Here is a 12,412-nt window from a genome sequence, read left to right as displayed (position 1 = left end):
TTTTGTAGCCTTGTCTGCAAGCAGTTAGCTATCAAGAGACTATCCTACAAGCTCCCCTGAACAGCTTCACCAAAGCAAAACAACAAAAGAAGAACCAAAAAGCCCCACCCCAGAACATACAAATTCCTGGGTCTGATATTCAAGGGCATCATTGGAAGCAAATACCACAAGGCACAAAGAAATTCACAGGTCTCCAACGGAAACCAGCAGGTACAGATTTTATACACCTTACAGATTGCTCTGGTTAAACATCAAAACAGACTGGCCAGCAACCACAGCTTTTCCTCTAGATACACAAACAAGGACGCAGGCATTCACAGATATCCACCAAAAACTGAGGTGCACCTTTTCAAAAAAAGGTGCACCAAAAGGGATCCTGGCAACAGCACGCTAAGCCTTGCAAGCAATGGTGATAAGAAACTGTGACATGGTTACTCAGATCCTCTTCTCTTTCCCCTTCCTAACTAGACGCAGACATCAAAAACTAACTACCCAAAATACCTGCTACCAGGATCAAGGATATCTGGCTGCAAGGACATTTAGAAAAAAAAAAGTTTCCCATATTGATAACTGTATCTCTTTAAAAAGACCAATTAAAACCCACATTTAAAATAAGTCACTTAATCTCTTCCCCCAGTTTAAATGCAGAAAGCAATCTTATTGTTTCCCATTTTGATACACGCTAAAAAGTACCATTGTCTTTAGGCAGATGATACTGTAAATGAGTCATTATATTCACTTGTAAGATACTACAAGCCAGCTAACTTGGAGTCACTAGAATTTCATGGAAACACACCAGACATTAGTCAGCGTATAACATCACAAGAAGTCCTGCCATTAGACTCAGACTCTATACAAACCGCTGTTCTAAAACACAGCTGGTACATCACAGGCCATTGCCTCAAAGCAGCTGACCTCTGAGACTGGTGGAAATTGCATATCCCTTAATCATTTGAAGAAATCCACTAACTGCTTAGATCAAAGTTGACCTGTGCTTCTAGCACTGATGTTTTGTCCTGTCAGTCCTCCCCCAATGATTGTAATTTACACAGTTGTGAGGAAATTGAGTTACTAGCCTCAAAAGGTGGGTGTGATCTTCAGTTTCACGTCATTATTTCAAAGAAAATTAAGTCACTGTCATCCAGTCTAAGGACAAAAGACAATTCCAAAGAAATCAAGCCAAATACATAATAGGAAAGTTACTGACCCCTGACAGCAGCAAACACACCATGTCGCTGAATGACTACAGTACTCTGTTCTTAAAATAGCCATGTCCCATTTTACATAGAAGCTTAACTACCTAGTGTTGGCTGTCTAATCATTGTGATACTCTAACATCCTGGATGGCATCTTTTATTGAATATAGCCAGTATAAGTCAAGAACACAAGGTGAAAGTCTTTGCACTCTGACTTTAATACTTCCAGAACAAAGTTTTAGAAGTCATCCATTTCACTACTCTAGGCACTGCAGTATGCACTGCAGGGTTTTGTCCCACCTAATTTTTGAAGGCCTTGAGTAACAAACATCTAAGTACCTACAAAATTTCAGTCTCCCTATTGCCAAGAAGTGTTTCTTGCTATTCAGGATGTTGTCATTCATTTTAACTTGTTGCTCTCTGTTAGGTCTTTCCTCTAGAGACTCTAATGCCAGGAATCCAAAAAAAGATGTACAGTAAGTCCTCTGTATTTGCAGAGGATACAGATTTTTCAAAAAGCTGCAGAATATTACCTACCTCTCCACAGTGCATTTTAAAGACTCACACCTCCACCCTATCACAGTTTTGGGCATATTACTGATACCTTCCCCTCAAGGGAAATCCATTCTCTTAAAAGGAATTGTTCCCAGTTTTCTACTATGAATTACACTCCTACAGAATAACCTGGTCAAGAGACCACACGTTTCAGGAATAGATAATAAATACCAGTCAGCAGAGATTCACCAAAGACAGCAGAGTGCTGCCAACATATATAATTCAAAGACAGAAGTCTCTCTCAGTCCCCTCACCACTTGCCTTTTCTGCTGATCTTCTCTGAGCTCTCCATCATCAAAATCCTTCTCACAAGAGCTTCAGTTCTGGCTATGAGAAGCCTTGATTTGGTCAACAGTTTCCGAGAGAGGTAGGCTCTCTTATGTTTCCCCTTCATCATGTACTGCTTTTTGTATAAGGAGGTAAAGACTGAGATATGTCTGAAACCAGGACTATCACTCTACAAGTCCTTTAACACCGGCCAGAACCAAACTGACTACTGCCTGCTTTACTGCCAACACACACTGATAAAGATAAACCTGCTACAGGTGTAAATTCATAGGATACTGCAGCACACCTGGGCCTGTTTCAAGCTCACTTAATCCAGCATCCCTCCCTCCTAAAAGGAATTCATTGATATATTCTCCTTCTTCACACCTTTCCTTCCCTGCAGCTGCATTAGCTTTTCATTTGATTAGGGCACGAGCTGGAAACAAGTTGAAAGGAACCAATAACAAGCTGGTGTCAGCAGTGCTGACAACCCATCCCTACTGTTGAGTCATCTGACATCAACTCAAATTTCTAATCTGCTCTGCTCCTCTCTTTGGGGGAAAAAATAAGCAGTTAGGTTTCCCTTCTTCTAGACATATTTTTAGCAAATAACAAAAGGTGACTACAATAGGCACTGATAAATGCTACTCTAATTTACCTCACTCTCTCTCCCATGTCTAACATACTTTAAAAGTCAGCTGTGACCAGTTCTCCTCCCTCACTCTCTTCAGTGACCATTTCACAGTTTCAGAAAATGCAATCTGTATGCAAGCATAAGGTAAGTCTTGCATTCTGATCCATAACAACAAAAGAGATCCGTTAGACTTTATGGGAGGATGAATTCATTAGGAGTCCATTTAAAGTTATTTAAAGTTATTTAAAGTCCATAAAGTTATTTAACACTGGATCTTCTTTTAAAGTTGGAAATACTGAAGGGTTGGGGTGCAACAATAATTAAGAATAAGAAACTCCTTAGAAGCAGCCGAAGATAGAAGTCTACAAAGCTGATGTAACCTTAGGTAAGGAAGCAGAGCAGAGACATCAATTGCTACCCAGCATGTAAAGCAACTATAATATACTAGACCCAAGCCAGTGGCAAGCCCTGGTTTCAGTCAGCCCTTGTCCAATTTAGAGAATGCAGTTGTCAACAGGCAGGCACATCATTTTTTCGATAAGGATTTTGCTTATAGTTAGTGTCTTTCAATTTAGCACTTATTTAGGAGAAAAAACTTTCAAAAGAAGTCTTCAACACTGAGTATTTGATTTCTTCCTACTTCGCTTAAGTGGATGTTCTCTTTTGAAGAAATGTTACATATATGGATTAAGTCAGGCCTTATTGCTCATCAGTAAGATTCTTCTGTCAAATGTAAGCTTATTAAGGTACAATTAGAAGTCAGCACAGAGATCTTCCATGTTAATTTTGTTCATTTCTTGTTTGGGGTTTTTTTCTTGCTTGCTTTTCCAGTTTAATCTCAAACTGTAGAGACACATATCAAACTGGTTTATGCACAGACTATTTTTCCACCCCAGTTAGCCAGAAACTGTATATGTGGATCTGCTCTATTATGTATGGGCAGGAGACTTTGCTTCAACTGCAAAGAGAAAGTCACAGGGGAAGTTACACACTCTGCAGAGAAGGTGTTTCAACAGGTCTACTGAGCCTCCTCAGAGGTGAGCACACCAAAACTGAAAGCAAGTGCCAGCTAAATATCATATTTCCCCCTCTGTAAGACAGCTACAAAAGTAGCGTCCAAATAGGTCAGTATTATTAGGGCCCAGCTCTCCATCATGTGCAACTCCAGCTGGTGACTACCTCATACCTTTTTGGTCGGCAGGGTGAGGGGGCACATGTGGGTACTTGGAGTGCTTCTTGATATGGAAGTTCACGTTGTCCAGCTCCACGTTCAGGCTGATGGAGGCGGCTGAATCACTGTCCATTGTGGACTGGAAGCTGCTGACTGAAGTGCGCTTGCTAGGACTGGCGGAGTCTTTTAGTGTTGGGTAAGGGGGGAAGATACAGGGAGGAGAAGGGTTCAAATGGGTATCATGAGGGTACCGGAGAGGAGAAAAATTGTCTTTAATACATAAAGACCAGTGTGCAATACTACAGGAATACAGTATTTTCATAGTTCTAGTCTTATCTTCATGTGTGCATGCTGACATATTGGTCATTCTTTAGTGCATTACTGCAGGGCCCAAATCAAGCAGAAGTCTGCCTGAGAAACACAAGGCAGCAATTTACATGCTTCTCCTCCATTAGAAGTATGAAGCTTTACCAGTTCCACTAAATACAAAGTACTGTATCCATCATAAGAAACAGGAGGACTAGCTAGCTTATAGTTTGCTTAGATCCTTACAGCCCCATGCACGCACACATGAACACACACACACACATAAAGCAAGACATGGTTAAACTACTATGTCCCAAAGGACCGGGGATAACAAGGAAGAAGGCAGAGTGAGAACAAGACCCAGGTGAAACTCACTGCCTAAGTTATCTTCTCCTTCATCAGCAATCTGCTCTGTGTCACTGTCATCAAACTTGATGTCTTTGAACCAGGATGGCTCAGAGTGCCCCTCTACAGAGTTCACAGAGTCACTGTCTGGAGATGGGGTTTCTGAGAACTCCGTGCTCTATAAGACAAGGAAGAAAAAAGGTGTTAAAGTGCAGCTCTGCTGAAATATTAATCAGCCTTAGAAAGCAGCCTGCTACAAATGCAGATCAGACATCGTAAAAATCAGAGGATACTCTCAGTGGGCTGAGCCAGGTTAGTCATAGAGCCACCCCCCTTGGCATGAAATAGGAACTCTTTGGGACAGGAAACAAGTATTTCTTTACACTTCCCACGTGCTTAGTCTCTGCCTCCTCCCCACCTCCACACAAGTTGTGACTAAGTGGCCCTAAAGGACAAGTTTATTCTACTGCACATTTTCTGTCACCACATCCAGCTAAGCAGTTTTGAATGCTTCCTATCCCCAGCCACGGTGGGTGATGACCATATCCTTTGCCCAGAAACCAGCACATGCAGTTTTTGGTGGAGGCTAATTCTAAGTTACCAGAGGAGTTCTGTGACTGACCAAAGTAGCTCTAAGAGTTTCACTCAGAAGTCAGGCTCTAGCTGGGGCTACTGCGTCAAAACAAAGCCTGGCTAGAGTGCCAGAGAACCTGGAGAGCATCTGAGCAATTTCCATCAGCCATCCTGATACCTCCAGTCACCTCAAGAGGAAGTTCTCACTATCATTCCTTTGGCTACAGTGAGCGCGGCAAGGAACTGAGTCAACCACACTGCTTCTCCTGACTCTCGTCCAGGAGAAATGAGATCAGACAGTGCTTTCAGCTGATGAGAACAAGAATTGGCTTTAAACCTTGAATAACATAAGCCCCTTACAAACAGTTATAAACAGAGATCCACAAGCACTTGCTAGCTGAGGGCTAGCTCTTACTAGCAAACTGAAACAGTGCAGTTAACTAGCTGAAATGCCAGCTAAAGCCCAGAGCAAGCTCAATGGAAGACCACGTGACTGTGGCCAAGAGCTGAACTGCACGAGGAAGACAAGATACTAATGGCTGCAAGCTTTCTGACTGAGGTCCATGGGACAGCTGAGCCATTCTTTCTTGTGAGAAGCTGCAGAACCTGGAAGACTCTCAACTGAATGCTTTCAGGTAACAGAGAGGCTACAGAGATACCTTGTTCAAGTTAAAAAGACCAATGCAGTCACTCAGGCCAGTGACTGCTCTTAACCCTCAACAAGTCTGATTGCAATGAAATATGGTAGGATAGCATCTCAGGTCACTGTTCCCTGCCTCCCTCTCAGCTAGCCAGTCCTATTTGGGAGGCATGACAAATACCCCCTCCCAATCTTGCATCATGTGGCTAAGGTACTGAATTCTTTATCACTGGAGATCAGAAGAAGGTTACCAATACAATATATAAGAAAATCCAATACTGTATATCTAAAATATCCCTTCTTTCGAAGTTTTTAAAGAAGGAATTTTGAAACAGAAGACGACCATTGTGTTTCAGTCACCAGTAATTGCACACAGATTCTAGATTCTACACATGATAGCACAGCTGCCACAACCACAGGCTGTGCCATTCCAAGGCCTCCGTGGAAGATGTCCACCATGAGAGGCACTGGCCTAGATTAGACCCTTTCCTCCACTTTAGGCAGCACTACGTGTAACAACACATCCTCCACAGAGGACAGCCCCAAAGCTTTCTGGGCAAATGCCTCTTCCTCATGCTTTAAACCACTAAGGAAAAAGGCCTGGACCCCAATTCTCTACAGGAGAGCTGATTTAGAAAACATACAACGGCTGCTGAGAACAGGATTAGAAAAGATTCTAGTCAGCCGCCAAACCCAGCAAGAACTATAGCTTTCCTACTCCTTTTACCTGTAACGGTCTGTAGAGAGCATACTCATCTCTGAAGAGCTGATCATGATGACTGACACATTCTAGCCAGCGTCCATCAACCAACGCTTGTCCTATTGCAATGGCTTGGACCCTGGAGGTATAAGAATAGAGATGGTCTTCTAAGCCTAGTTCGAAACACACGTGGTTTATGGCACAAACATGCTACACAAGGAAAGAGTCATTTGCTACGCACTGTTTGACCCATCAGTATCCCATTGCCATGTTTAACCAGACACAAAATATTGTGGAGAGGCAGCAGAATGTACTGGTTCAAGTATGGAGCTAGATGAAGAGACTGCTAGTACCCTAAACTCAGCTGAGGTGTCCAACAGATGATTAAGACATATTCTTTGTGCTCCTCCAATATTGTTAGCTTTAGTTATATATAGTGAGCATCTCTGCTGAGTGAGGACTGTTGCTCTACACTTAAGAACCATCTCAGTTTTATCCACCTCTCACATAGTTAAAAACACCAGATTCTTTATACTCACAAGGTTAAGAGCCTGCCAGCCCCACCAAAAATTTAGCTATCAAACGCTATTAGTGATTTCTGATCCGAGGGGCAGACTTGCCCTTTGGAGTATCAGTGAACACTTTTGGACAGTCTTTGTAATACACTCACTGTTCTCCAACTGTTTGAGTGATATTTGTCCCATAAGCTGCCTCCCACACTGGCTCCCAAACCAGAGAGCCCCCTGTGCCCTGTTGTTTTGGGCCACATGGAGTCAGAATCCTACCTGCTTTGGTAGGCAGTAAAGAAGAGATCTGAACTTTCTTTCTTTCTCATCTCCCCGCACAGGGGTCTATCTCTGCAGTCTAAGGTACTCTACATCAGCTAAAACTCACAGCCTCCTGTCACAGAGACAGGAGACACCTGCTGTCCTAAAGCATCAGGATTACCTTGTGGTTATGTGCCCATTTCTGATGAGCCAGTTGACCAGCTCTTTTCCCACAATGCAGTTGGGATGTGTCCGCAGCCAGTAGCGATGATCTTGAAACTCCATCCCACTGTTGTGATGGCAGATTTTCTTCCACAGATCTTTCAGCTGGACTGAGTCCTGGACAGGGAGATGTGCAAGTTACTTACTAGTCTGACCTTAGCACTGGTTTCAAGGGCATCAACCTGGGCCTTCAGATGAGCTTCTAGATCAAGAGCCCTCCACAAACAGGTATAAAATCTAAGCCATTCCGCACAACCTATGCAAAGGTGCAAACAGAAACAGCAAAAAGACATGAGATCAGCTCCTTATATCCTTCCTTTATATAAAAGTTGAGAACAGGGAAGAAACAAAGTGGGTACCCTCAGAGGTAAGAGGTTTTTGTTTTTAATGTGGCAAGATTTTGTACTGCCTACAAGATACTTATGTCCTCACTACTGCCCTCTTGCACCCTATTCTCAAACTCAGGTGGTGTGTGTAAATGTAAGAGGACAATGAAAACTGATCCTTTGGAAGACCATTTTTCTATATAATCTGTGTTCAACCTAGGCTTTGTGAAGCATACTAGTCCATTATCAAACCCAGATATAAAGCAAGTACTTGACACAGCAATGCACACTGCTATGTTCAAGTTCTGGGATACCATTTCTTATTAGTGATTCGTCTTTTATTGTCCAGTATCAAGCCTTTTTTAGACACTGCTAGCTTTGGCCACTAAGCAAAGGTGTGTACTGCTCCCAACTCAATTAACCATTTTTGAACCTGTGGATCTCTTCCCCTCACCACTTGGAACACTTCAGTCTATACCTCGAACTTTTTTTCGGGCCTGTTACACATGTGCGCGTACTCTTGTGCAGGCTATGCTCCATCCAAACTGAGCTGTCTCTCTGCACCTGGCCCCTTTAGCTTTCCCATATGCACCCTAGCTTGGCACAGCACAATCCATTATTGCAGAGTAGAAACTGGGATTATTTTGAGAGAGCAACAGAGCACCCCAAGGGGTGAAGAGATGCTGCAGCTCACTTTCTCAAATACCTCGCTCATTCTATTTTTGTGTAACAGAGGGGAAAAAAAGCTTTAATTAAATTTTAACTGGTTCCAACTTTCCAGTTAACTGCCAGACCCACATTATTGCACTTTCCCAAGGGTGCCCTGAGATCCAAGAGTTTTGCTCCACTTCTGTTCCTGGACTGGCTTTCTGCTTTTATTTCCAGCAGTGACTGTCCTGGGTATTATCCTAAAACCAACATCAGCAGCTCCCCTTCCGTACCAGGTATAGAGCCAAATGGGTCAGTAATGGAACACGTCATAGGATCACAAGATTTGATGCAACTGGCGATTCCACAGTTCGGCTGCATTGTAGTTTACCCTTAACTCACACGGTGAATTCAGTAAACTGGACAAGCTGGCAGAACACAGCAAATCCGTACAAGTCAAGGATTTTGACCTCTAGTTCACAGAAGTATTTGCTTACCCCAGTGTACGTACATCCTCCTCTACCTTTTATTTCATGAGCAAAGTTCATTAGTCTTCTGAATGGAATATGTTAAGCTTAAATTTAACTCCTGATATAGAGTCAGCTCTACATGCTAAAGGCATTAAACAAACAGTGGGAATTCACAGAAAATCCTACATTAATTGACAGTGCATCTTCTGCTCTTAGATGAACAGAAGCGATGCCACCAATCCTCTTCTCCCCCAAGGAAGGAAACAGACAAAAAATTAAACAATGTGAAGCTGAAGTGCACTGAGACTTGATCATCTTGGTCCAAGTTGCATTCATAGCATCTTAAATTTCATTCTTCCTGCATTAACATACATGCACGGGGCAGGGTGGTGTAAAGACGTGCCTTAAAAATGTTTCTCCCTCACGTGGTTATCCATTTACAGAGCACCCTGGAAAGGAATTGTGCAACTGAACAGGAACTAGAGTGTTTCTGCACCCTCAGGAATACTTGTATGCGTTTTGTTGAAAGCAGGCAAATACCTGACAACACAGAAATTAGCCTTCCTGATGTTAAATTGGAAATGGGGAGCAATCTTGAATCTCTTAATGTGTGAGAAACACTCCCTTCCCTTCTCTGTATCTTTTTTTGCCGCATTTGTTGGAAACACTTCCCCTCCCTCAAAGAAAAGAAACACTGTTTCCTACTGAACATTGTACAGTAACTGCCACCTACAACACTGCCTCTGTGGGGAGGGGATAATAGGATTACACGGAACACTGTTGCACACTGATTTTTCTTCGAACAAGTACGTCACTACAACATTCTACAAAATTTATTCTGCAAACAAGGGGAGGGGCCAAGTTATGTTTTGGCCCAATAAGCTGTAACAGCTTTAACTCATTCATCATGGTGTAACCATTTTGAAGCAGCCATTTGAAGTTTCCGGTTATGTAGCCTATGAAAGGGAAAATCTGAACTTGGAGAAATACAGAATCAGGCAGGCTATTGCGTTACAGCTGCAACCATGACAGGTTTAACGCACAAGGAGCCATCATAACCAACTCCACACTGCGTAACATGCTTCCCAAGACTAAAACTGTAAACACCTTTATGCAAACACCACATGAAACTATGATTTGTTTCAGGAAGACGGAAGTGTCCAAAGCAGCAGCAATATTCTCCATCCCTGCACCACCTGGAGGAGGGGTCCAGGTAAGAGCCCTCAGACAAGAGCCTTTAAAGGCAGCAAGATACTCCTGCTGCATGATACAAGAAAGGCAAACTTCATTGCCTTCACAAAGCAAGACAAACAGAAGTCTGAAAGGTACCAGAAGGATTTTGCGCTCATCCTCACTGGTCTCTGCCTTCATATGTGTGCGACTGGCCTGGGGGCTGACGGATGTCTCATAGGCAGGCACCATTGGTGAACCTGACCGATCCAGTGACAGGTTAGTGATGCTGGCTGATCTGTAGTGGAAGAGAGAAGAATTGAAGTATAAGTGTTCATTGTGCAGTGCTTCACCAGAGCAGGTATTGATCTTGTAGCATGCTAAAAAGGAACTTAAGCCTGTGACATTGTTCACTCTCCTCAGTACAGACTTACTGCTTAAAGCTTCCTCCCCCGTCAAAGCAGAAGAAAGGATCCCTAGGAAGCGAGTGTATTGCTTTGGAACATCTAAGTTAAACATATACTTTTGTAAAGCTCTTTGTAGGAAGCAGCTAAAACTAAGTTTAGACACAGCAATTCATATATGTCTGCATTTGAATAGACTGGGGAAGGGACGGGATGCTGGGTAATTAGAAGCTCCAGCAGTTTGGAGGCAAGACAGATGCCAGAAAGGGCAGCCAACACCAGGATCCCTGTAACAGGGCACTGAGATTTCCCCCCCCTCCTTGACCCATTTAAAGTTCCTTCTCCTCAGCTCTCTGAAATATATGGCTGACAGCTTGCAGAGTCTGGAAGTTTGAGCACCTGTTCCCTAGGGTGGCTAAACTGTCTGCTGAAGCTGGAGGTCACTCCAGCTGGCAATTTTCCTTGTACTGCGATATGGAGCATCCACCCGATCTCAGCCCAGCTGTTAGGAAATCTTGGCTATGCATTGCAGTACAAACATCATTTTGCAATAATCATTGCAAAGCTACAAATGCAAATACAAGTTCCAGATACCCTCTGCTCCAATATCCCACAACTAGACTAAGCCTCTGAATAACCATAGTGCAACTTCTCATCATGCAGCAGCAAAAAGCATGCAGTGTAAGCTATTCATGCTAACAGCGCTCTAAGGAGTGAGGATGGAAAATGCTTCTGCATACAGCAACAGGGAAGCTCAAAATGCCGATGCTGAACTGACTCAAGAGGCTTGCAGCAGTCTCCGTGATGAGAACTGTTGCCAGCCTCTAGTCTTTGGAATGAAACTCAGATAACTTCACAGAGCTTGCTAACTGGCTAACAGACACTCTATTCCCAAGAATTCTCAATGGATGATGTGGCTGAGCCCAGGCATGAAATAGCAATGCCACCCTATTTCAGCTTTTGTACTGCAAGGAAGTAGGCACTGAATGTACAATAGTCTCAAAATCACTGCTTTTTCTTCCTCTGTCTCTTGAGGAGGAATACTGGGCTGACAAAGGGTTTTAGTTAGGTCCTTTTCAGTCATTTATGCAGAATCAAAGGAAACTATGTTGGCACTACACCCATATACATCTAGGGGTGATAAGCAAAGACTTTCTGTCATAGTCAGGCATTCAAGGCAGGCTAAAACTCTGCCAGTCTTCTACTGTTCAGACGCTCTCAAGTTAAACAAAGTTAGAACTGGCAGAGTTATACAGCTTAACAGAAAGCATTCTTATATGTAAGATGAGACTGACATGAAAGTCCATCATTAAGCACCCCTCCCCATTTGTTTTACAACAGCTACTTTAACTGCGCCACCTACCTGTAAGCAGCAGGGATTTTTAATTTGTGTAAAAGGGCATTAAGCAAGAGTTAGAATAGTCAGATTTCATATCTGTGTCTTTATCATCACCAATTACATCCGGGACTTTATTGTATTTATCTTTTCTAAAAACAGAGAGGGAGATTTTGCAATGAAAATCCCTATCCTTCAGAAGGACCTCCAAAGGAGAAGTTCGAATCCCTCTGCTTGCAACATTTGACTGTTGTGCTGTTTTTTTTCCCCCCACAAATAATCAGGCTGAGAAAAAACCAACGCATATCCCCCACCCACACGGAAAACAAATAATACTAAGTAACTTCTGCTACCTGCATCTAAATGCACTCAAGCTGCATCTTTTTTACTTTATCTCATCTAGAAAGAGGCATGGTCAAGCTTGTCTCAAAGAAACATCTAGAGCTGCTTTGAGAAGATCCAAAGGCTAGCATTGCTTAGCCCAAAGCCAATAGTTTTGTTTCCACAGGTTCAGAATTTTGACAGAGACAGGTTATACCTCATCGTTACTTCTCAAATGTGAGTCCAGACAGGTAAGTACTATGGTGAGGCCATGAATAGCCAGAGAGTTAAAATTTAACTTGAACGAGCAGTTCAGGCCTGCCAGGTCCAGCTTAGAACCCTCCTACTACTGCATGTGTGA

General features: G+C 42.9%; 1 protein-coding gene across 3 annotated transcripts in view; it reads right to left on the bottom strand.

The window, feature by feature from the left end:
- The window catches only part of PIKFYVE (phosphoinositide kinase, FYVE-type zinc finger containing), a 67,150-nt gene that overhangs the window by 38,675 nt on the left and 16,063 nt on the right, over positions 1-12,412 (bottom strand). For 2 of the 3 annotated variants that reach the window (XM_050899676.1, XM_050899675.1), the window contains exons 7-11: positions 10,150-10,288; positions 7,336-7,493; positions 6,415-6,526; positions 4,505-4,652; positions 3,839-4,006 (exon numbers count right to left, since the gene is read on the bottom strand). In XM_050899676.1, the coding sequence (XP_050755633.1) occupies positions 3,839-4,006; positions 4,505-4,652; positions 6,415-6,526; positions 7,336-7,493; positions 10,150-10,288 (725 nt within the window). Of the gene's footprint in view, positions 1-3,827; positions 4,007-4,504; positions 4,653-6,414; positions 6,527-7,335; positions 7,494-10,149; positions 10,289-12,412 lie in introns of those variants that run through there. The other variant, XM_050899677.1, reaches the window with a different exon arrangement.

The sequence above is a fragment of the Gymnogyps californianus genome, chromosome 7, assembly GCF_018139145.2.
Source record: "Gymnogyps californianus isolate 813 chromosome 7, ASM1813914v2, whole genome shotgun sequence".
Taxonomy (NCBI): domain Eukaryota; kingdom Metazoa; phylum Chordata; class Aves; order Accipitriformes; family Cathartidae; genus Gymnogyps; species Gymnogyps californianus.
Note: the sequence above shows the minus strand (reverse complement) of the source record. Positions and strands in the feature narration are given on the sequence as shown.